Source organism: Anguilla anguilla, chromosome 9 (assembly GCF_013347855.1).
Source record: "Anguilla anguilla isolate fAngAng1 chromosome 9, fAngAng1.pri, whole genome shotgun sequence".
Taxonomy (NCBI): Eukaryota; Metazoa; Chordata; class Actinopteri; order Anguilliformes; family Anguillidae; genus Anguilla; species Anguilla anguilla.
Genome location: NC_049209.1, coordinates 8,943,432 through 8,967,388, shown reverse-complemented (window position 1 = coordinate 8,967,388; position 23,957 = coordinate 8,943,432). Strand labels below are relative to the sequence as shown.

Below are 23,957 nucleotides of genomic sequence, written 5' to 3'. Positions count from 1 at the left end.
CTTTGACCTCTCTGTCAGGGCCAGAATGAGTATGCCATGAGTGTTTTTGTGTGGCTTTGATTATCGTATGGGAAGTTTAACAAGACTGAACTTGATTATGTACAAAACGCAAGGACGTGGGCGTGAGAGACTGTTCGTCTTAGTGTTCGACTAGGAAGTTGTCCTGGAAATAAACACATACCAAATTAATTAATTAAATGGGCAATATTTTAATGAACAGAAATTCCAATGCTTTGTTTTGTGGTGATGCAAATTTATATACTATGAAAGCTCTCATTTGCTGGAGTGTATGGGGCTTGGACACATAGTACAGTACAAAAAAAGCTTTCTGTCCTTAGTCTGTTGTCAGAACGCACTACGGTTTATGGTTTACATGCTTCAGTCTCAGTTCTTCTTCATTCTTCCTCTTTCAGACAACTCTGACGCCACAGAGCTGAGCAAGGGCCTGTGCAGTCGAGCACTACTCTGGGAACTTATGGGAAATGTAGACACACAATACCTCTGGGCTGACGTTACCTTTAAAGAGTAACTCTATGTGTCATGTTTTTGGAAAAAGGGCCTGAATCCTCAGTGTCTCTACAATAATTGCTACTATCAACTATTTTGAGTATCTGAGTCGAAAATCTTCCGAATGGCGTTAGTAACTGAGTAAAGTGTGTTTGCATTGGTTACTGACAAATTTAGAAGAAAACTGATTCTAAAATCAATAATAAAATGGTGTGGAATTTTTTATCTTTGTAATATAAAGATAACTAAAACTATAGTTCTTTTTTGTGTTGTCTGTTTCAGCAAAAAGGAAGTTGGCTGTAGCAAAAGGCTGTTTCTTCAGCACAGTAGTATGCTGTAGTATTGCCACCAGATATCCACTTCCTCTCTGAACAACCCCCTAAGCCTACTCTGAGGGGAGAATTTCGGAGAAAAAGAGAAAGTTGATAAGTGCTAATAGCTCGTCGTTGCTGTCTGTTGACCCTTCATTGTTTCTCATTTCCTCCTTGTAGAGCGTAAGCCATGTGCTTGTGCCAGTCAGGACAAGGAATTGTGGGCTACTTTGTTTTATGTTGAGTACAAAATTGTCTTCCCTGTACTCACATGTTAGGTTCTGAAAATGCTCAATCTCCCTTTGGAGCACAGACTAGTCTGCCAGGTTTCATCAAGTTTTATTTTTTAAACAGCTTTTCATGATCATTTCATTTAGGGTATTGTGCAAATGTGGTTGAAAATACAGTATATTTGTGCAAAAACATGTATGTTTTGCAGAAGACATTAACTTACTCATTAAATCAATATTAATAATCTCTCGTACCGTTCTGCTATTCTTTGTGCTGTTCTCTCATACATTCTTACTTACAACCATCCCTCCCTACCCCCCTGTAAATGACTGTAAGCTTAGGGTTGTAACTAGGCAGCTGTTTCATAGGTGACTTAGGTGCATTAACTGTCTTAACTACTGCTTGTATTTTTTCCATAGATTGCGTTGTTGCCGTTCTCGTTGTTTAGTGTTAATCAGTTTAACCTTCAGGGTCCAAGTTGAACTATGTGGTTGTTCCCTGCACTAGGGGTTTTGTCATACTTGTTCCTGGTTATGGTTATATACTTTGTTGTATGTCGCTCTGGATAAGAGCGTCTGCCAAATGCCTGTAATGTAATGTAATGTACAACATTTCTTGTTGAGACACTTTTACCCCCGTCTGTCTGCTGTCACTCTGTCTCAGTCATTTAAGTCCTAATGTCTCCAAAATTTCTCCCAGAATGAATTCATCCTACATAGACTCATCCACCCTGACTATTTCTGTCACACACCATTTCTAAATCTATTTACTTCTCCATCCTTCATTGTACTGAGTGAGTGCAGCACATTGTCCACTTCTTTTTCTATTATTTTTGTGATAGCACTTTAAAATGTAAAACTCAGTTCAGGAAACTTCAGTTTTTCCACTTTTTCATTTGCATTAACCTTTCTGTGTAATTGCACTTCAATAAATCATTAAAAGCCTATGTAGTACATTGTAAAATATATTTTACAATAAGTGTAAGTAAATTCCACATGTACAAAGCGACAATGGATATTTTAAGCATAGCAATGTAAATGATTATAATTGAATGACTGCAAATGACAAGATTATTATAATATACTGTTATATAATATCATATTATACAATACAGTAGTATTACACTACAATATAATAAGTTAATTTCAGCTGATTTAAATTCCTACATTTTTAGGATGATTAGGCTATTTCTGTAGGACTTTTTCCTAGAAAATCTTGAAAGCTGTGTAACAAGGCATCTCTCCTGAAAAATGGATGCTAGTCTGCAGCTATGTGGCTCTCTGTATCTTTGTCAGAAAGGTGTGTATAGACACAATCAAATTCTGTGAGAGGTCAGCCTGTCTGTCCCAGTACTGATATCACGGAAGGAAAAAGCCAGCCAGTACACCAGTGCTCTGCTCAATAAAGCTGTCCTTTATAAAAACAAGACATTTTAATAATAGTGAAGGACAGCGTGTGTGTCACTGAACGGGGAGGGTGAATCATTTGGAGAATCATTTTGAGTGCTTCTCACTGTGCGTATGTGAGTGTCTCTTTGTCTGTCTCATCCTGGAGTCACTTCCTCTCTCACTTTGAGTTGTTTCAGTCAGTAGTTGGCAGCTATTAATTGTATCTAAATTAAGAAGAGTTCTGCAACATCAATGCACCCAGGAGTATGATTTCTCACTAGTAACTGAGACTCATTCCCTCATGCAGCACATTCCAGGTATTAGAATGAGAGGCATTCCAAGCAGCAGAGACTTAATAATATTCAGATCACTGTGGTGCCTGGGATAGCCACTGTACAGGCCAAAGCACTCAGCAGAACTACACAACAGCAGCTCCTCATGAAGAGAAGAAGAGAAAGGCACAAGGACACCTGCAGCTAGACATTACATCTATATGTAGAATAATATCTGCAGAGTTGTTGGTGATAATCCAATATGGCTGGTGACAGAGAGACACTTGTATTGCAATGAGAAGCCTGGTGGATAATTGTCTAAGAAATGGAAGCCTCGATAAGATAACTAACCACAGGAATGAGTTACCTGTGGTTAGTTATCTTTACTTATCTTTGGGATCATCTCATACGTATTCAAGGTATTATCTAAGAATATACTAATATCGATAATATCAATAAATGTTTAACCCCTTTAGCTGCCGAAAATATTGTGTACAAAAGAATGTTTTTATCTCTAGTTTTTATAGAATCTCTGGAACAAAACGAGCGCACCTATAAGCTTCTCTGACCAGTATGACCAGTACTGGTCAAGCAGCCATTGCATGCGGCACAAAACATGACTACTTCCATTTGCATAGCATTAATATGTCCAAAACACTATGCTGTGAGCTATGTATAAAAAGTGCTGTAATTTCTACATTGTGAAACCAAAGCGTATAAAATACCCTTCAATAAAAGCAAAATGTGCACTTTAACCAAATGTGAATTGTTTGATTGCAAATATAAAATTGTGGACTAAAGAGCCAAATCAAGAAAGAATATGTCTTTACACACACACACACACAATCACACACAATCACAAATTTCACTTCACCCTAAAGAGCTACCATGCAACCACGGTTTAACAAGATCATTCAAATAGTCTCCTTTCATATTAGATTTGTACAGCACTCAAGGAAGAAGGATGTCAGTACAGGTACTAAGCTATATTTCAGTGCATTACTCCCCGCAAAAATGATTCTGTGTATGTGATGTAACCGTGACAACAAAGCGTCATCAGGCTCACATGTGAGCAAAGCCCCACCCTTTCAGACTGCAGCCAATCAATTCACTGTATCTAGTGCAGCAACACTGCCTGCTCAGCACACAGTTATAACCATCACCTATCCATGGGGACTGCAGACAGAGACATCTCAGCAGACAACAACTGTCAAAGATACTGTAAAATACCATTTGCTTAAACCTAGAGCCCAGATGAAATATTTGAATATGAGAGAGAGGGAGAGGGAGAAAGACATGTCATCATATCATCTTAATATCCTATATATTACATTCAGCTCAAATTTTGAATTGAATTTAAGCCATTTGACTGATTAATTAAGCGATAATAGGCAATATGTACATTCCCGCATCCCCAAAAAAAACATAAAACACACACAATTACACACACACACGATGACTGTACTCATCTACATTCCCATACTGTTCCATTGTCACTTCATTTAAAGTGTGTGTTTAAATGTCTCTTTCTGAAAGGAGTTTATTGCATCCCTTCGTGAAATAAACATCTCAAAATCCAGCTATGATCCTTCACTTTTCTAAATATGTCACATATTATAGAAATCTTGTCACCCGCTTCCTCAAAATCACCTGACAGTCCTAAAAAAAGACAAAATCATAATTGTCTGTGTCTGTGGGGACATCATTCTTCAAATCAATTTATTTTGGCTTTATTGGCATCACCACACATCAGCATGGAACAACCAAAGCAACTGTTGACCATTGTTATTTTACCCAGACTGTAAAATAACAATGGTCAACAGCAACAACTATATCAACAATAATATCTCTCATTTCATTTTATAAGATTGTGTTGTAAACTGTAGTGACTTCATGTCAGTGTCAAAACTCCATTTCAACAGTTCAACAAAGACGGAGTGAAACAATACAGTGTGTGTGGGGGGGGGAGTCTCAAAAATCATTGCGTCTTCTATGAACATAATTTCCTTTATTGTCTAGACACATTTCCTCCCCTACATTAATGTGCTTAATTTTTATACTGGAGTGAATTAAAGATGCATGTACATGTCAGGCGACTGAGTGCACTGAAGCTGCTGGGTCACAGTTAGTCATGGGTAGAACGGGAAAGATCTGAACACCCCTGAAAATCCAGATTAAAGTGAAAAGACGTGCCTTACCTCCACATTGCTTCCCATTTGCTTCCTCTTCCCCCTCCCTCCTCCTCCTCCTCCTCCTCCTCCTCCTCGTGAGGACAGCATTGCGTTCCGCTATCTGTCCTACCGGCTGGTTTTTTCTTTTCTTTTTTTCTTCTTTTTTGAATTCTTGGTTCTTTGTCTGTTCCTCTTCTCTCCCGTTTCAGAAATCCTTCATGGTTAGCGTGCTGAAAGAGCTTACGCTGTCACACTGCTCTGTCACAAGGAACGGGAGCGGGAGCGGGAGCGGGGGTGATTTTCTCTCTCATTCCCTCGCTCGTGCCGTCTCTATTCCATTCACATTCAAGGCTGCCCCCCCCCCCCCCTCCTTCTCCCGTCACACAACACTGCTGATCTCCCTCCCCCTCCCCTCTCTCTACCGCTCGCTCTCTCAGAGAGGAAGAGATAGCAAGACGGCACTATGCAGCTACAGTACTCTTTCATACACGCTCATGCTCTGAAGCTAATGTTTTTAGACTTAAGACTACATTAATTGGAAGGAAGGATTAAGTGACTGTGGACTCTTACTTACTGTATCTGAGGTTTCCTAAAGTTATACCTTCGTGTGTTTGACCATCAGTTAATGCTATCAGAGTATGGGCATTTAAACTCCAATACATTATGAGTGTTCCTCACCATGCGCCCCATCATACTGGGCATTATATTGCAATACATAATATTCTCAAACCAGTCAGCTGCTCACAATAAGACAGTATAACTACAGTATATATTTAATCAGAATTTTAGCTAAAAAAAATGCATGATTTTGTCTCACCAACTTTCTCCCTACATAAAAGTATCAGTCAGGCGATCAGGTTAATTTGTGTTCTGGAGGTTTTCCACCCTCGTTGTCCCCCACAGAATTTGCTTCCAGCTGGAGTTTGAGATTACCTCTCTAATTATTGACTGAGCACTCCCTTTGCCTGGTCATATGGCACCAACTAGGCTATTACTCTAGGGGGGCGTCGAGTAGATAGCACATAGCACTGTGACATGGCCAGAAAAAATGCACTGTTTCTGAATACCATCATGCTGAACTGGTTGAACTCAATTTAAACAGTACATTCATTTGGAATAAATAAGGTTGACCACTAAACAAAACTGCACCATTTTCTATTTTCTTCTGTCACACAGAGCCTTTTAACAGGCACAGGACATATAAATAAGCGTATTATTAGCTGTGCTTCCAGTCTGATAGATATCACGTGGTAGCAAGGATTTGCTCTGGTTTTTCAGCAAACAGGAAGACTACAGAATTTTTCAGAAGTAAAAGCAACCACTTGGTTCATAGCTAGTACCAATGAACTGACCCGTTACCTGAAGCAATAGCACTTTTCTGAAAGTCTCCCAACGCCTGGTTTTAACCCACATTAACTCAGCTTGGCTTACGTGATTATGAACTCTCGGTCTTTTTATTTTAATCACATACTTGTCGCTCACTATGTGAAAACGTGCAATATGGCAAAACATCGGAAGTCAACCCTTTCCCGCTCCACTTCCTACATTTCACGATAGACTATCAGTGACATCTGGTGTTCATTGACTTCAGTACACTTTACACAATGGTTGCTTTGACAAGACAGCATGGATAAATACTGAAGAATGAATCAGTTAGTACAGATTTATAATTAGATTGGTTACAATAAATAAATTTAATAAGAGATCTTTTTTCTGAACAGAGAAAAACACGTGGTATTTTTTTTTTTTTTTTAACACATGCTTTGTGATAACTATGAAACGTGCTTATTTAAAAAAACAAAATCCATTTTCACCCTTTGAGAAATGGAGCCAAGGTAAAAAAGAAAAATAAACACATTCCAAGGAAATATGGTTAAATACTCAAACAAAAAAAATCTAACTGTACAGGGTTGCTAAATGCAAACTGTCACAGGTAAACACGGCATTTGAAATGGCCGCCATACTTCTTTTAATCCAACAAAAAAAAAAAAGAAGCATTACTGTATTAAAAAATAAAACTTTACAAAGTGGTATGTACATTAGAAGTGGTCCCCATCTTACACGCATGGGTGTATTAGTCGGACTGACTATTCTCACTGTGGCCGTGTCCTTGCAGTGAAGTACGACAGACCTTCAGCTGACAAAATTCATTCAGTCGTTCAATTCATTCAAACTAACAAGGAAAATGTGTTAGCCACTTGACATATTGACAAAATACGCGGTTTCCAAATCACTGACCAAAATGGCTCGCTACCATCAAAATGAATGGTTTTGCTGGAGGCCCACAAAGCCATAAAACCTAATGTGTCCTCTGTGGGGGAAGGTGATGGATCAGGTACAGATGCAAAATAAGGCTGGCCCAATGCTATTCAGCCATCAGCAGAACAGTTAAGCACCTGGTCCTGTTTCAGTAGTGTCGGAGAAAAACTCGGTCAGGGCCAATAGGCCTTTTCACTCTACAGGAGGTTCGTTCACATCGATGAATGAATGTGGGTGCAATATCCCAATGACCGAGTAATGACCGTGGTGGAAATGAGCTTTTAATTTAGGGGGACTGGGACAGATTCTCAAGGGAAAAAGAGACAGACGACAGAGCGATGAACACTTTCGCGTGTGTTACTCTGATCTGAAGAGTCGTGTCCGCTCTCTGCAGACAGGGCTGTGGGTGCCAGTGGACGGACGGCCCGGTGGGGCCTCTACCACTTCCCTCGCTTGCTCCAGTCCTTGGGGGTGAAGTGGAGGCATTTGGAGTCGATGCGGAGGTGCCGTTTCTCCATGGCCCTCTCGTGCCCGTCCACGATGTCTTCGGACAACGTCAGGATGTACTGACCCTGTGCAGAGGAGAGAAGTATGAAAGGTACGTGGAGTCAGCTCAGTGCAACTACAAGTCCCAGAAACACACAACTCCCAAACATGCCCAAAGCACACCGCTCCTGCACCTGCATTCAGTCCGCCCTGCTTTACAGCCCCAGATGTACAGATCAATGCTGGGTTGCTCCAACAACAAAGGCATTCTGGCCAACCTGGCATGGACTGAAGAGGCTTTTCAAAGCTGTGCAAACTACACTAACAGGCACACGTGCCTCAACGGTCCCCTTGAATACACCGTCGTGTGTGACGGGAGCCAAAACGCTCCAAGCTCCCACACCTTGTAGTAGTTGATGAGGTTGAGGTATTGCAGCGTGGATATGACGTCCTCCTTCTTCACACTGGTTATCTCGCTGATCTCGCTGCACACACACACACACACAGAAAATAACCTTTTAACCAAACAAAACACACAACCACCGTAATAATCAACTCACCTATCATTATGCACACACCAACAAATACTCTCTATACAATACAGAAATCAACAGGTTATGTAAACCAATGACACTTGCACTTCATACAAAATGGATGGTTCAGACACAGTTGCCTAGCTAGCAATAGGGCACATATGACAATTTGGACTGTCAAAATGGTCAACCTAATTTGCAGCAAGCAAATTAGCCGGTTAGCTATGCATACACTATCGACACATTTTAGTTAATTTTATTTATAGCCGACTATAAATGAAATGTACAAAGAAGCACAGTACTAAGATAGCTGAGAAAGCTGTGAACAGAAAAAGACACTCAGATTTCCATTCACAAGATCAGTCCGCTGACCAGCAGCTAAAACGGACATTACAATAAGTGCAAACTCACTTGATGGTGATCTGCGGCCTCTCTCCATTGTCAGGCTTGAGCTCCATGAGGATCTCCAGGATGGTCTGGGACCAGTAGCTGCGGTAGGACAGCAGGCCCAGGTCAGACAGGGGCTTCTCGGGGGTGCCCGTCTTCCCCTCCACTTTGGACAGCTCATAACCTGAGAGGAAGGACAGGCGCGACTGAGGGGAAGCCAAAACTAGCACAGAAACGCCAGGGGCTGCACAGGCTAACCGAAGCCCATGGTTTCTTCGGTTTCTAACCGAAGACTTGAAAATAAGAGGAATGCATACGAACAGCACTGACTGTTCCGAACAATGTCTTCATCTGGCTAATTCTTTCAGAAGTAACATCAAGTACTATGGGGCCTGTAGTGGCTAACCGCACTGCTACATATAGATTCTACGTGCTAATTAGCGAATGCCACCAAAGCTACACAGTCGAAAAGGGAAGAACAAAGCCACAAACGCCCCCCGCCAAAAACACATACAGCTGCCCACTGTGTAAGCTATTTTGGGTCATTACAGACTTACTGAATTCAATGAGAAGTTTTCCATATCCTCTCCTTTGGTAAGGAGGCAGGGTGAGGATGCAGGCTACGTTATAGTCCTCTGTCGATTCCTTCTCCTGTAACCATGACAAAACAATTACACACGTATGTATGTCACTGTGGGAAAACGAACTGTTGACTTAAAGTTCGACATTAAACTAAGCCTGCAAATTTTTGAGTTAATTGCATATTTCAGTGTTTATAAATGACTCAAATGTCACAATCCCTAATCCTAACAAAGACATCAGGTTACAGTACGCCATTGTGTGACAAAGGAATGCCAGTACGCAGTATGCAGCTTGGGCTGACAGTACACTGAAAGTGTAGTACAGTATAGTAGGATGTAGAGGGCAAGCATTGTATGGAATTGTAGTTCAAAGTAAATAATGTAATTCATAATTGCAAGAGCTTCCAGTACCTTGGAGAAGTAACCCACAATATGAAAGCCTTTGGAGTCATACTCTGTCATCACATAGAAGAGAAAGGGGTCGGTATCATAGTACAGAGTCTTGTGGTCCAGGAAGCACTTAGCCAGCAGACACAGGTTCTGAGAGTATGTCTTCACAAGGACAGAGAGAGAACAGTCAGTAAGAAGCTTCAGTGTTTCTGCAAATTAAACTAAATATTGACAGCAGACATCATCCGGCCCAAAACCTCAAAATGGACAACCGAAGGACACCAAGGGGTTAATGCTTTCTGTGAAGGATTTTTACCCTATATCAGATAAACTGTGTTACTATTTGTGGGCTCTTTAAAATGATAATCTAATTCCTGGAGTAAGGGGGGGGGGGTCACACCATTCTACAGCAAACTATAGCTCACCTACCCAACAGCATTTACTTTAATCTCCAATTTGCTATTGACTTTTGCTCTTAATAGAATGTTTACCTTGAAAATGATTAAGAAGAAGAAAGCACAGACCAATAGATTTGCTTCTAGCCCCCACCACATTAACATTTTCTGACTAGAATTAAATTAGCCGGATGACATCACCGCTTCTTTGGCAAAAGGAAAAAAAACCGCAGCTATAACAGGCCAGAAGATCATTTCGACCACGTCGGGCTGGAAACTCGAGACGTCAGAGCCGGCAGCACAATCACCTTGTTTTTCCGGCCGTCGATTTCGAAGAAAGAAATGGTCCCCTTACGGTAGATCTCATTACCCGGGGGGTGCCGAAGGTTGCACTTCGTCTGGTTAAGGAGAGAGAGAGGGCATTGAGAGACGGACAAGAGGAACAAATTCAAAATTTACCCTAAATAAATATTCATGTCAATCCAATTTACAATTTTGTGTACAAATGCCACCTGGGCTCTTTTTTCTACCACTGTCTGTAAGCAAATGGCATCACGTCAATTTACAGTTTTATGTAGCACAAATGGACATGTTGCTAATTATGTCAAAACAGCTCACAAAGTGTCTGAAATCCAAACTGTACTCCATTCCTACCAGTGAACAATTGCACAAATGCTTATACTGAAAAGTGAGGTCAGCAGGGAACTCATTTCATACAAAAGGATCTATAGAGCCGGTCTGACTATTTTTGTCTCAGGCACCACATCTAGAGAAGACTGCTCCCCCACGGGAGCTACAGTGAGACACAGAGTTTAACTGCTCCCTGTAGAAACGTTTTGAAATGTTCCGACTATGCTAGTTGACTACTCTTCCACGGGACACGGGGCGGCAGTGTAGCATAATGGGTAAGGAACTGGTCTTGTAACCTAAAGGTCAAAGGTTCGATTCCTGAGGAGGTCACTGCCATAGTACTCTTGAGCATGGTACTTAACCTGCATTGCTTCAGTATGTATTCAGCTGTATAAATGGATGCAATGTAATGCTATGTAAAAGTTGTGCAAGTCGCGCTCTGTAATGTAATGTAATGGGACCGGGGAGGCAGACAGTGCCGCCGTGCAGCTCTCTCACCAGATGCCTCTGCAGACACTTGAGGCTCTTGAGGTACTTGAGGCAGAACTCGCACAGGTAGAGCACGGGCAGGGTGGTGAGCTCCTGCGGGTAGGGCGAGAAGTACCAGGGCTTCAGGCGGTGGCGGCCCAGCTCGATACAGTCGATGTTCTTCATGCGCGTGACGATGTCGTCGTGACTGCGGTCCGACACCAAGCTGCCCGTCATGCGAGGGGCGGCGGGGATGCCATCCGAGCTGTCTTGGGAGTCCTGGCACACAACGGGGTGGAGGCATAAGGAAGGGCTTAATTCTACCCAAACGCAGCCAGAGACCTGACAAAGAATCCTTTACGTACAGTTAAATATCTGCAAGCTTGGAGGGAACGGTCGCGTTTACCTCATCAGTTCCCCCGCAGTTTGCTTTTCTCTTTCTGCCTGGTTGTGAGGGAATGAGGGGACGGGCTGTACCATTCTGGAGACAAAAAAGGGGGCGGGAGTAGGTGAAGATGTTAACATCTGGACAATGAAGAAACAAAGAAATATGAATAAATCCGCAAAAGTAAGAGGAGTCTGAAGTGTGCCGACGGGTGTTGGGGTTACCGTGGTCAGGGAGGTGACCTGCTCGTGCTCATCCCGCGTATTGCACTTTTGGGCGAAGGTGTTGGTGTCCCTCATAGCTGGATAGACAGCCGCCTGGGTGGTTTCCGTGGAGCTGGGCAACGATGGCACAGGTGTGGGCAGCGACACTGTCGCTAGGGGGACCGACTCAGCTTTCCGCTTCTGAAACCAAAATGAGTGACACACACCTGTCAGACTTTTACCAAATTTTAAAAGACTAGAAAAAAAAAAAAAACATTTAAATCGATAAACATACTGTTAAAGCCACTCAGTGCGAAGCGACAGAATCAAAAGCATGTTGTGTCAGCTGAACACTCCACTACATCCACGTCTTTCCTCTCTCACCTGACGCTTTAAGCAATCGATGTTCTCAAACTCAAGTTCTTCAGTCGTGTGGGCTGGAAAATCCTCAGAGGAGGACACAGCTTTGTATTTCTCTCAAGTAAAACACAGAGTGTTTTCTGTACTAAAAACGGTGTCCAGTATCTGTCTATTTTGTGTGAGAAATAATGGGAAAGGAAAATACAATTGCTCTTATCCGTAAAGAAGATGACAGACTATCATGCAGGAAAAACTGCACTGTGACGATGCCAAGGACTTATGTTACTACAGTATCATTTACAACCAATCAATTACACAACGCTGACAGTTCAGATAACACTTCGATACCACTAATATTTCACACAAGAGATTATGTTGGACCAGCCCCTTTACAAATGTCCATGTCAAAAGGTAACCTTAACCAAAGAGGAGGTACTCTAATGGTGAATATTTACTGGGTTGTGATTGACTACCCTTCACATAATCTCATAAATGTTCACACTGTCATTCTTACTTTCTTGATGATGATGCTGACTGCCAGAAAGGAAATGGAGTACGCTTATTTTGCAGAGGAGTTGCAAAGGTGGGGGACATTTTATCAATGCACAGATAATTCTTTAATCATTTGCAAATTGGAAAAATGACAGGTTTCAGATATTTACCTGCGACTGCTAGTCAACTGCAGGGAGGAGTGCTTTTTCGTCAACAAAGTATATTGTTGGTGGCAAATGTGGTTATAACAATAAAATATTCCATATATGACACTGTGATGAAATTTGTCCAAAGTCTACTGAAATAAGCTGCTCCATGTCATTTTTCATACAATACAATACAAATTTGCCTGTGAATATACAAGATGAAACTCAACTTATTTGGATGTATGCACTGTCTCAAAGACTGTATGCTTAGCTATTTCAGGATATGTGGAGAACAACATTCTAAAAACTTCATAGAAAGAATGTTTGTACAATATGGTCATTATCCATGCTAATGTAAAAGCAGGCCCTTGGTTTATTAAGATATTGATACCTCATAAGTTCATTTTGGTCTACAATTTACACCAAAAAAGGTAAAACAATATAAAACAATGAGAACGTTTTAAAAAGTGTTTTAAAATGTTAAAGTTCAATTTAACTGTTTTTAAATTCAAAGCTATAACTGAAACATAGCTTTAAAACTTGTTTTTGACCTTGATGAGTGCATTTCAACTAATGGCAAAGAGAAAAAAGATATCAGAGGGGGAAAGCAATCAGCCTGCAAAAAAATGCTATCATTTCTAGAAAATTCCTGTTAATTCCCATTCATTTCCATGTAAAATTTCTCACTTAAAAAATCCAGACCCTATTTTGTATTCAATGGTTTATAATATTTATATTTCCATATCGATGACAAAATATTTCCCTTTCGAAAAAAATAAACCTTTTCAAATGAAGACCAGAAAAGGATACTTGGGTGCCGAAACAGTCACTCCAAATAAGTTTCAAAAACCATCGATATTACATACAATATAGAGTTGTTTTGCATTTGTACAAAGAAATTTGTATTGAAGAAATTCAATGCAATCCACATACAATCAAGACCGTCAGTATTACTGAAGCCACAGAAAAGCTTTGATGTAGCAAAGTATGTACAACTGAGTACAAGTGCATGTACAATCTGCAGAGAAATCCTAATGCTGTGATGCAAATACTTTGACAAAGCCTGTTTCAAACGGTCAGTGCGACCATAGAGCTTTTCTGAAACTCATTCATTCTAATCCAGTGGACCTGACCACAAACAAATGTAACTCCCTCAGTGAGAAATGGATAGCAGGGACTTGTACCGTTGTGGGGATGGTTTTGCCTCTGGATGGAGATGTAGCAGTTGGGAGGCTGAGATCTACAGTCTTCCTCTGAATTTGAATAGAAAGGGGGGAGTTAACTGGCATCATTGATCAAAACTTGGCGTCCAAAGGCCGTGATTTTTTCTTTTCCTTAAAACACTCAAAGCGCTTGACACTGTGGTGTACTTCGTGCTACAATTGAGCCAAAGGGATTCAACTGTCTTGAGTGTTTCTTAAGAAAACAGAAGAAACTGCACAAGTCAAGTCATACTCTGAACTCATAAACAGAAAAAAAATCCTCAGGTTGAGAGACACTGCATTGGCAGAACAATAAAATGTAAAAAAAAAAATTACATTTATTTGTGTTGACACAAGTACCTCTCAACTTGTTTGAAAACATGTCAAATCACCTTATATTTATTTCAAATATAGCAAATGCTTAGAAAACCACAAATTCAATAACTAAAAGGATTAATAAGCACCAGAGCATCAGAACTGTTTTGTGACAACACTGCTCATATAAACATATAAACCTAGCAATGATGCATATGTTGTGAACAAATAATTTTTTTATATTACAACCGATTGAAACCAGGATCAAGAATTCTGATACTGGCAAATATTCATTTATGCTTGATACTGCACTAAGAAAAATTATGTTGCAGGGAGAGGCTTGGTAACACAAGTTAGAAGACCATTTCCTTCTGGTATTCTCCCCAAATTAAAAGGTGTCAATTCAGTAAACCATTTCTTTTAAATCAAACAAATACACAGCTGACAACCAAGTCATTCTGGCAACTTCAGCAAATGGTGCTATTTCACAGGCCCAGTTTATAAAGCAATGAATCACTCTGAACACACAACAATTTAACAGGTGTCCAACTCACAAAGCCACAATTTAGAATTATATCCCATATACCATATACAGAATCATCAGGTTTTTGTGTGTGCATGTGTGCTATTATATTTGAATGGCTGGGAGCTTTGTGGTTGAGGGGCTATAGTCAACCCCGTGCAGCTGGGGTGTCCATATTCCAGGATGATGGGGGCTGGGCTTACCACGGGGTCTCTCTCAGGGGAACTGGGCCGTGACCCAGGGAGGCCATTTTTGGTGGGTGTCTTCGCCTCCTTTTTAGGAAGTTGCAGTTTCTTCATGTCCAGCCTGTCCGGGGTCACCCATTCATCCAGACGCTTGTTGACTTTTCACACATGAGCACAATTTAAAAAAAAACATGAATTACTCTAAAACTTATAGAGCAGTAGATAACTGAGTAACTGACAAAATAATTCAATCATTTTACCTTAGAGAAAAAAACCTTTTGTAACTATACAGAATTACATATTGAGCGGTATGTAACAGTTTCATGTTATAGACATTGATTATTAAAAAAAACACTTGAATTTGTGTTGCTTACAGAGGCAGCCAGACTACCCAAGCTGTACTATTTAGTATAACTATAGATTAGTAATTTTAGTGTAGTAATGGAGAGTGCTCACAGTCAATATAGTGGACATAGTAGAGTTTTCTCCCTGGGATGTCTTTAACGCTGAGAATTTCTGCCAAAGCTGGGGGGAAAACAACAACATATTGTCACAACCAAACAACAATTAAGCTGACCGTACAGTACCTAGCTTAGTATCTCAGAAATTACCTATGTAGCCAACTGTTCGTATCATTACTCGTCACCATTTCACAAGAGTCCTACAACTAAACGACTCTGTAAACTAGTCAGTCAAGTCAGATGTTAATAGAAATTAATTTGCCAAACTCGCGAGTTTGCAGGAGATGGAGACAACATGTTCTTATTCAGCCAAATAACCACAGGATGATAAATGATTTCAGAGAAAATATTTCAGTACCACCTCTCTAAAGTAACATCCATCGCGCAGCATTGTGCGGTTACACTGTGAACTGTTTATGTTTTTAGCTGGCAAGCTAGCTAGCTACCTAGCCAGTAATAAAAATACCGCTACTCACGCCACTCGTCTTCATGCTCCTGATTTTTTCTAAGAACTGGAAGGCGACACCCCTCGACAATTTCCCCCTGAGGGTAAATCAGGTTTCAAAAGTCAGTTACCACAACCTATGGCAAATATTAGGGTGCAAACAAGAATTTTAAGAAGCACTTACGGAATCCACCATTTTCCTCGCTATTTCTTCTTCACCTTCTTCCTGGAATTATGCGACTTCTGCTTCAAATATACGCATTGCTGCCACCTATAGGACCGGCTGGCAAAAAACCCACATTTTCTTCTTCTTCTTAGTTGCTTAATGGCGGAGTAAATTTCAAAAATGTTGCATTACCGCCCTCTTCCGTCACTTCGTCCTCCTCTTGATTGAGAATACCTCTGTCACTTATTCATACCTAGTCTATTCAACAATCCTGTATCCTTCAGATAGCCTATTAAAATTCGTCCCCCCTCGCCGCCAGGAGCTAAACCCAGAATTTTTTTTCAAGCTAAACTCCTGCTGCCTCGCCTGCCCAAATTCTGTCCTCATAGGCTCCCTTTCCCCCCAATATCTCTGACATTTAATCGACACATGCTCGACTGTTTCATCCACCTGAAAACATATGCTCCTGTTGGATGACTGCCCTGGATAAATAATGTTTTGCATTAGTGTACTATGTCCAATTCTCAATATTCACATAACGGTTTATTCTAGTCTATTCCTTGTTATATAAATGTCCTCCCTTTCTTTCTCCTTCCCAGTATTCTTGCCACTTCTGGATTGCCATCCTCCGAATAACTACTTTTGCCTCTGCCTTACTCAGTGATATTGTTAAATCAACCTCTGTTCTTTTCAGAGCACACTTAAACAAACCATCCGCCTCCTCATTTCCTGTCACTCCAGCATGAGCAGGAACCCAAGTAAATGTTATCTCAGCTCCAATCTAGCTGAATCTAGTGTATGTTAAACGCATCTCGTACAAAATGACTATACAACTATGAAAACGAAATGCTTCAATACTCATAAACACTGAGCTAGACTTAACACAAATAAGACTCTTTTTTTGGTCTTAAAGTCCAACACATGCAAATCAACCAAAGGGGGAATTCACCATCCATGGAGATACTACAGGTAAAGTAGGGCTGAATTTTATACCACTCACTCTCGCTGATCTCTTCTGCAAGAGCATTCCTTATCCAGTCAAAACTTTCCTTATGTCTAAACCAGACATCTCATAACATTTTTAACTTCCTTGCACTTTCCTATAACTTGATTTATATTCAGAGACTATGTTAATCTTCAGTCAAAGGCCACAACTAAAAAAAAATTAAACTTGCCCTACATTCACAACTTCAAACTTTAGTTTACCTTCTTCCTAGTAAAAATTACCACTTTGGTCTTATCTGTTTAAAACTAAATTCCCCTTTTAAGGCCCAATTTTCTACTTCATTAATTCCATCTTGTACCTTCTTCACTGCATACTGAATTTTTCTTCCTCTCTTCCAAAGAGCACCATCATCTGTAAAAAGTCACCTACAGATGTATCCTAGCCAACACAACCCTGATGCTGAATAAAAGTGGGACTATCATCATCCTTGTGGAGTTCGATTTTCAACTACATGTTTATTTTATGTCTTAATCCAATTTTGACCTGTTCTTACTTGTAAAAAAATCTCTAACCCAGTTAAAGGCTCTACCACCAACTTTCAAAAGGTCAAGCTTGATAAGCAATCCTTCTCTACACATCATGCCACATGCCTTCTCAACATCGAAAAACACAGCCGTCACAGATTCCTTATTTACTTGTTCTCTCCAAACAAACTACAGGGTCCAAAACACACCATCAGCAAACAAGCTGTAATTTACGGTATGAAACAGGGTTAACGCAGGTGAAGTCATACAAAATTTAAGCATTTGTCTCTCCAGCAAAATCATCATCATGAAATCCAATTCATAGGCCTATTAATAGTTACTGTGTTACATGCTTACTAATATTTGTGCTTCTATTTTATTAGGAAACTAATTCTGCACAAGACAGCCATTTTTTCTGGCAATATTTTTAAAGAGTAAATAAAAATAAAATTATTTTTACCGATTTCCTGCATGTATGCTTTACTTGCTTTATATATATATATATATATATATATATGAGGTCAATCTTGTCTGGGATTATCCCTTTCATTTTTTTGCAGACAAAATTGTTGAGAAAATTGTACAAGAAATTTTACAAGACAAAATTGTACAAGAATAGGTTGTGTGAAGTAACAACATCACCAGAGCTATGGCAATAGGACATACCATTGCTTGTATACATATATCAGCAGAAATATGCTCACAGAAATCTCAGAGAACTGAAATGGTAAAAAAACAAAAAAATATATTTTATTTTGATGACACTGCAACTAATTCAAACAAAAACTATATTTAACTCTAACTATAACTCTAAAGCAGGGGTCCCCAAATATTTCACCAACAAATACTTACAATATTGCACATGGCTAAAGGGAGAAATCATCAATCAATAATGATTTTATATATTGATGTTATTGGCTGCTTGCTGATGAATCATCTATTCAATTGCCCAAAAACTAGCTATATATGCAATGTCTAATAATTTTGTAGATTATTTCAGCTCCAGTGCTGGGCCATTCATAAAAATAAAGCAGGTCAGTTGTGGGCCATAATTTAGGGATCTCTGTTCTAAAGAAATAGACTGTTCTTATCTCCTTCATTTTGAGTAAGTTATATTGTGCTTGACCAGTTGTTTTGAAATTGTGACCTAACAAGCAGTTTCAACTGATTTTACTCACAACAATGGAACAATACAGCTGTCTGATCACAGAGAAGCTAAGATAAATTATAAAGAGTTATATTACAAGAGAAACAGCATCTCATAATAGCATATGGTATATTTGCAACTTATTGAGTCCAACAAAAGTTACAGCACATTGTGAATTAAATGCTGCTGACATAATATGTACACTCCGCATGACCACTTTGTGTCTTATGCTGTACATGCAAGACTAAATTTGTTTAAGTTCCACTCACTACCAACAACAAAAGTCTCATAGAATTACATTTTAAGTCCTTAGACTTTTACAGTTTGTACATGTGTGTACTTTTTGGGAGACACACTAATATGAAGGCAACATAATGGCACTAGAAGAACAGTAAATTAGATCAGCGTTTACAAAAACTTGAATCAACTACAATAAAAAAACCTTATTATCCTTAAATTCATGCTTCTCTGAACTGTCCCTCCTTTTTCCATCCCTGTCCTTCCATTTCAACATATTTATCTCAGTGACCTGCTCTCCAATGACCCCCTTAGCTTTGTGGGGGTGGCTCAGTGTCTGGCCTGCTTTGTTTGGCAGGCAGGCTATGGTCATGGGCTTTGCGAATGTGTCGGTACAGGTCCCCAGACTGGGTGTAGCTGCGGTAGCAGTAACGGCATTCATATGGTCGCTCTCGTGTGTGGACAATAGCATGACGCCTCAGGGTGTAGGCACAGGAGAAGGTCTTCCCACAGGTGGCACAGGTTGGGACATCTTCCACGTAGGACCCCAGAGAGTCCTGGAAGTCCTGGAGATATATGGGCTGTTGGTGGGACTCTTGTGAGGGGATGTGGTGAGAGGTGGATGTGAAGAGGCTCGGGGGGAAAGTTGGAGAAGTGGAGGCAGATGTGGTAGGATTGGAGCCCTGGGGGGAGAGGGGGAAGGGGAGGACCTCCTGATGGTGTGAGAGATGGAGTTGGTGGGCGTGCAGAAACTGAGCACTGTTCATATCTTCATCTCGATTGTCTTTGTCATCAAACTCACAACTTTCCCCTCTTTCACTCTCTTGCTCTCTCTCTCTAACTAACATCCCTTCCATGTCATCCAGCTCTTCATCTGAAATGATGATGGCCTCAACCTTCACCTTCACTCCATTGTCGTTATCTTCTTCTCCCTCAGTTCCTTTCCAAACTGTTGATTCCCCTGCCAAATTATGTGAATCTATATTTTCAACAGGGCTCTTTGCCTCTTTCCCTAATCCTAAAACAAGCTCCTCAGGCTGGACCTCGTTCGGGGTGTGAGGCTCGGGGGACACTGCCAAAGGCTGAGGGTGAGGTAGAGGGCTATTGGGCCTGTTGGTTTTTGGCTGAATGAGAATAGTTTCTGGAGTCTGGGCTGGCAGAGTCCCCTGTGTTAGCATCATGGCATCCTCACTGGAAATCACCAAGCTGGCCTGAACTGGACTGGTACAGTTACTTTTTCTTGTGTGTGTTAATGAGATAGAGGTAATTGTCACTGTTTGTGTCTCAGAATTTAAGACAGGGTTTAGCAATCTTCCAAAGGAGGATGAGGAAGATGAGGATGAGGGGTGGTTATTGGATACCACTTCTGTGGAACTGCAGGGACTACCCAAGGTAGACTCCCCCTGGCTGTGAGGTCTTGGATGGACTACAGCACAACCAGACCCAACCCTGGCTGCTCCAGTATCCCCTGTAAGGAGAGAGTCCATCCCTGGTTGGGTGGTGTCAGCCACATCAGCACTGGTCGAACCAGTGAATCTGTCAGGATTGGAATTAGTGAGCTCTTCTTGCAGTTGTTTTGCCTTTTCAGGAGGGGCGAACTGATGAAGGTGAGAATACTGGATGGTGGGTATTTTTGCAGCTCCTGTCATTGCTTCAATCCCATCTCGGCCAGAGTTCTCCCCTACCCCTCTGAGCAGCACCCCTGTTCCACAACCACCATCTCCCACCATCATGCACTCTTCCTCTGCTTTGGTACTGTCTGCCTCCGCCAACCCACGACCATGCAGTCTCTTTTTACACACCCTCACGATGTCGTTCATGTGCAAGAAGCTTGCGGCAGCCAGCACATCCTCTGGCGGGGGCTGGGTAACAAGCCTAAGAGTCCCCTCATACATGAAGTCCAAGAGCAGCCCGAAGGCCATTGGCGTCACAATCTCCCCATTGATGGCAACCGTTTCGGTCTTGCCCAGTGGCTGCTCAGAGAAGAACATGTGAAAGAAGGGCGAGCAGGAGGCCAGGACGGCCCGGTGGGCCAGGAAGCGGCTGGACCCAACCTGCACGGTGCAGTCGCAGAGGAACCCCTGCAGGCGCTGCGCCCGCAGGCTAGCCAGGAGCTGCCGGCTATGCTGGGGGAACTCCATTGTGTCAACAGGACAGTGAAGTGAAGAACACAATGACAAATTCAGAGGGAAAGATATAACAAGAGAAGTGAATGTTGACTGGAAGGGGTTTGTAGCAGTGAGTAGTGGGTAAAAAGTAATACGGATATGGGGAAGATGGCAATGCGAAAGCTGAAACGGACAGAGAGATCAGAAATGCTGGTGGTTTAAGTGGAAAGCAGCATCATTGGAGAGACGCAGTTCTGTGAAAGATGAGCAGCTTCAAATGCTACTCTTTCTGTTTCCAAGGAGACCGCGATGCTTTGTGTGGCCTTATTGTAAGGGCTCCAATGTTAGGTCTGTCTCTGTATTCCTCTCTCTCCTTGCAGACAAGTGAGGAAGGTTGGAGTGAGGAGGCATAAACCTGAAAAAAAAAATAATTAAAAAAACTAATTATTTTAGCACTGTACAACTGAAAAAAGAAAAATCATTTGAAATGTTTTAAGGCAAAACCCACCTCATTGCTTAAACCCTGCTCTTCTGAACTTCTTGACTAGCATTATACAATTTAAAAAGATCACCATTTCCACTCTATTTAAAATAGGATGGGTTTTGGATTATTTGTTTTGACCTTAACAAAATTTTAACAAATGGCATTTGTTATATTGAGATATTTTGGCATCTTCCAAATGAATAGTGTGCGCATGAAATCAATGAAATAAATTGATGTAGCTCATTGATTTAATGATTGAGAATCATTTTTCAATATAAATAAATTACACGAACAGAAGCGTTTGTCAGTCAGATAACACTCTGGTCGCGGAATTCTTTACTGTCTGCTGTCCAGCGGGTAAGAGCTATTTTGTGAATAAGCTACTGTTCATCACTAGCTAGCAAGATTGCGAGCTGATAGGCTAATACATCTTAGAGCAATTGCACGTCACTAAGAATGCACAGCATAGTCCAGCAGCAAGACAGGAATTTGCTTGGCCTCAGCTGTCAGTCTTAGCAGGCAGCTATATTCTAGCGACTAACTGTACATATACATACAGTTCAATAAAATGCTGCTTGCTGCTCAGCACAAACCTTTCGTCATCATTCCCAAAACGGCCTCTCGTGGGCACGCACAGGAACAAATATAGCCTTTGAAAAGAGCTCGAGGAGTCGCAATACAACGACTTAGCCATTCTGCGATTTAAGTAAATACTGCGTCAAATAGAACGAATTGTCAAGATCACTCACCGCTTGGACACTATTGCAGTGTTAGCCGTTTTCTCTGCTTCTTCCGTGGAAATATGGCATGATCCCCATCAGTTCTAAAACGCCCCTCTGATTGGCTCGGCCGTCGCTTGTATAGGGAACTGGTTGTCTATGAATTCCAATATGTCACTATTCTAAACAATTTCTGCAAATTAACCATGAGAATGAATTTATTTCCGCAAGAAAATCCGCGCTCACCAATTATAGGACAGAATAGCCTACATTGTATTACACGGGGGCGCATCGTTTGACAGCAACAAAAGCCTCATTGTCGTGATACAATAATTTCGAAAACGTTTAGCGCAACCTGTCTTCATTCAGGGTACAACATGGAGACTGCAATGAAGGAATAACACAATAAACCTAAATTATCCTGTAGGTTAGCCTACATATAATCGCATATGTAATTTACTGGCTCCGACCTTGCCAAGTTCAGTAATTGGATCATCTCTTAAAATTCAGTCACTTACGTGTCAACTGATTCTGCGATTCCAAAAAAAAAAAGGGAAAAAAAGAAAGAAAGGAAAATCTGTGATAAGCCCATCTGGATGTAGCCTAGTTCATTACGACATTAGCTCTGCGACCACTTTTGCAGACAAAACAGTGCATTATTTGGCATATACCTGTGATAATATAAATTAAAACATCCCACTGATCAACATGAGAGGACGTAGTTCAGTCTCATATGCACACTTGTGTTATACTAATAGTGTTTCCCAGAGTGTTGCACCGGTGCTGTGAAATATCTTCGAGTTGTATGCGAGTAGGCTACATTTATTAATAACAGGTTTTACGATGATACCAAACATCCTATGCCATAAACGCTGCTATATGTGACTGTATTCTGTTTTCTGCAACAACAAAAAAGGTCTCTGCAGTGGGTAAAGCAAGACAAATATCACCAAAAATAAAGTTCAGATAAAATACGTGTGTTATGAATGTTGAATCAATTTCTCTTCTGCATTCGCCTGAGGGCACACAGCTTGTTGCGGTCTGCTTTCTAGTAAACTATTGTGACCATAACCACAGTTCCCATGGGATGGGATGGGGGGGGGGGGGGGGGGGTCTTGCCAATACAGAGCCGGGAATTTTAACGCTAAATGTGTGAATGTTTACTGTTGTTAGTCTATGCTTTGTCTTTGTCTGAGCTATACGTTTATGTGATTGTACTGAGGCGGGAGGAAGGCTCGGTCGGGCGGGGAGGTGTTGAACGCACCTATTCCAGTTCGTTTCTCTACTACACAGAGTGCCATGTTGTGTTGATAGCGCGTAACTTTGGATTGTAGTGGATTTGTAAATATGTGGGCGAAATAGTCTTTTACAGCGGCTTTAAATCACACACTGCCGTCGAGTGTTTCCAGGCCAATTTGAAATAATAGCACACTACACATTTGCAAGAGACCCTTCTCCTGAACCTATGCTTACGAATTTTTGTCTTGAAAAAAAAACCGTTTCTGTCGTGTGGCTATGTCCAAAACCTCTGACACCTTGAGCAGATCGATTTATTTCATCCTACTCAGCTAAGGAGAAAAACTGCTCCCACCCAGTTGGTACCACACAAGGTTTATTAGATAGATAAATGGTTAGTTAGCTAACGTTATAGGTCTTATTTACCCTTCTCATAAATCCTGGTTAAGTCATTGTAAATTTGTGTAAGTCTTAATGTGTCTGTAATGTGTTTAAATTGTAGGTGACTGATTTACTATAAAGATATATGGAGCAAAATAATAGACTTTTCAGTCGTTTCTGTAGCGCCGTATAATTTGGTGCTATCCATGGTTCTGAAAGGGGTAACGTTACGCAGACAGATGTAGAATACGGAAGGAATACTTCGACACGTTGCTATTACAGT

At 41.0% G+C, this 23,957-nt stretch overlaps 3 protein-coding genes across 4 annotated transcripts in view; all 3 read right to left on the bottom strand.

Moving 5' to 3' along the window:
* Positions 1-5,243, bottom strand: part of LOC118236642 (signal-induced proliferation-associated 1-like protein 2) — a 36,390-nt gene extending 31,147 nt beyond the window's left edge. Inside the window, exon 1 of the mRNA XM_035435171.1 lies at positions 4,908-5,243. The gene's annotated coding sequence lies outside the window, so the exon portion shown is untranslated. The remainder of the gene's footprint in view (positions 1-4,907) is intronic.
* Positions 5,244-6,315: 1,072 nt separating this feature from the next.
* Positions 6,316-16,033, bottom strand: LOC118236644 (histone acetyltransferase KAT5). The gene is made up of 14 exons (XM_035435177.1): positions 15,911-16,033; positions 15,758-15,824; positions 15,277-15,345; positions 14,839-14,978; positions 13,780-13,848; positions 11,619-11,798; positions 11,416-11,490; positions 11,040-11,288; positions 10,220-10,309; positions 9,538-9,678; positions 9,103-9,196; positions 8,570-8,729; positions 8,029-8,110; positions 6,316-7,711 (listed from the first exon to the last, which is right to left on the bottom strand). The coding sequence occupies exons 1-14, from the start codon at positions 15,920-15,922 to the stop codon at positions 7,577-7,579; spliced, it is 1,563 nt and encodes a 520-aa protein (XP_035291068.1). The 5' UTR covers positions 15,923-16,033; the 3' UTR covers positions 6,316-7,576.
* A 2,054-nt stretch (positions 16,034-18,087) lies between these two features.
* On the bottom strand, positions 18,088-22,859 carry LOC118236643 (zinc finger and BTB domain-containing protein 3-like). Of its 2 annotated transcripts, XM_035435175.1 has the most exons (3): positions 22,576-22,859; positions 22,088-22,250; positions 18,088-21,269 (listed from the first exon to the last, which is right to left on the bottom strand). In XM_035435175.1, the coding sequence occupies exon 3, from the start codon at positions 20,885-20,887 to the stop codon at positions 19,058-19,060; it is 1,830 nt and encodes a 609-aa protein (XP_035291066.1). In that variant the 5' UTR covers positions 20,888-21,269; positions 22,088-22,250; positions 22,576-22,859; the 3' UTR covers positions 18,088-19,057. The 2 variants fall into 2 exon arrangements, with proteins under 2 accessions (XP_035291066.1, XP_035291067.1); XM_035435176.1 differs by lacking the exons at positions 22,088-22,250; positions 22,576-22,859 and adding an exon at positions 21,932-22,054.
* Between the last annotated feature and the right edge of the window lie 1,098 nt (positions 22,860-23,957).

Excerpts from the sequence above, each read along its gene's own strand:
- LOC118236644 (XM_035435177.1), bottom strand. Across the intron at positions 11,799-13,779 it reads GCAAAACCATCCCCACAACG|AAGCGGAAAGCTGAGTCGGT; the intron begins GTACAAGTCCCT and ends TTTTGGTTTCAG. Across the intron at positions 9,679-10,219 it reads TCGACGGCCGGAAAAACAAG|ACATACTCTCAGAACCTGTG; the intron begins GTGATTGTGCTG and ends GTCCTTGTGAAG.
- LOC118236643 (XM_035435175.1), bottom strand. The coding sequence starts at position 20,887 with ATGGAGTTCCCCCAGCATAGCCGGCAGCTCCTGGCTAGCCTGCGGGCG.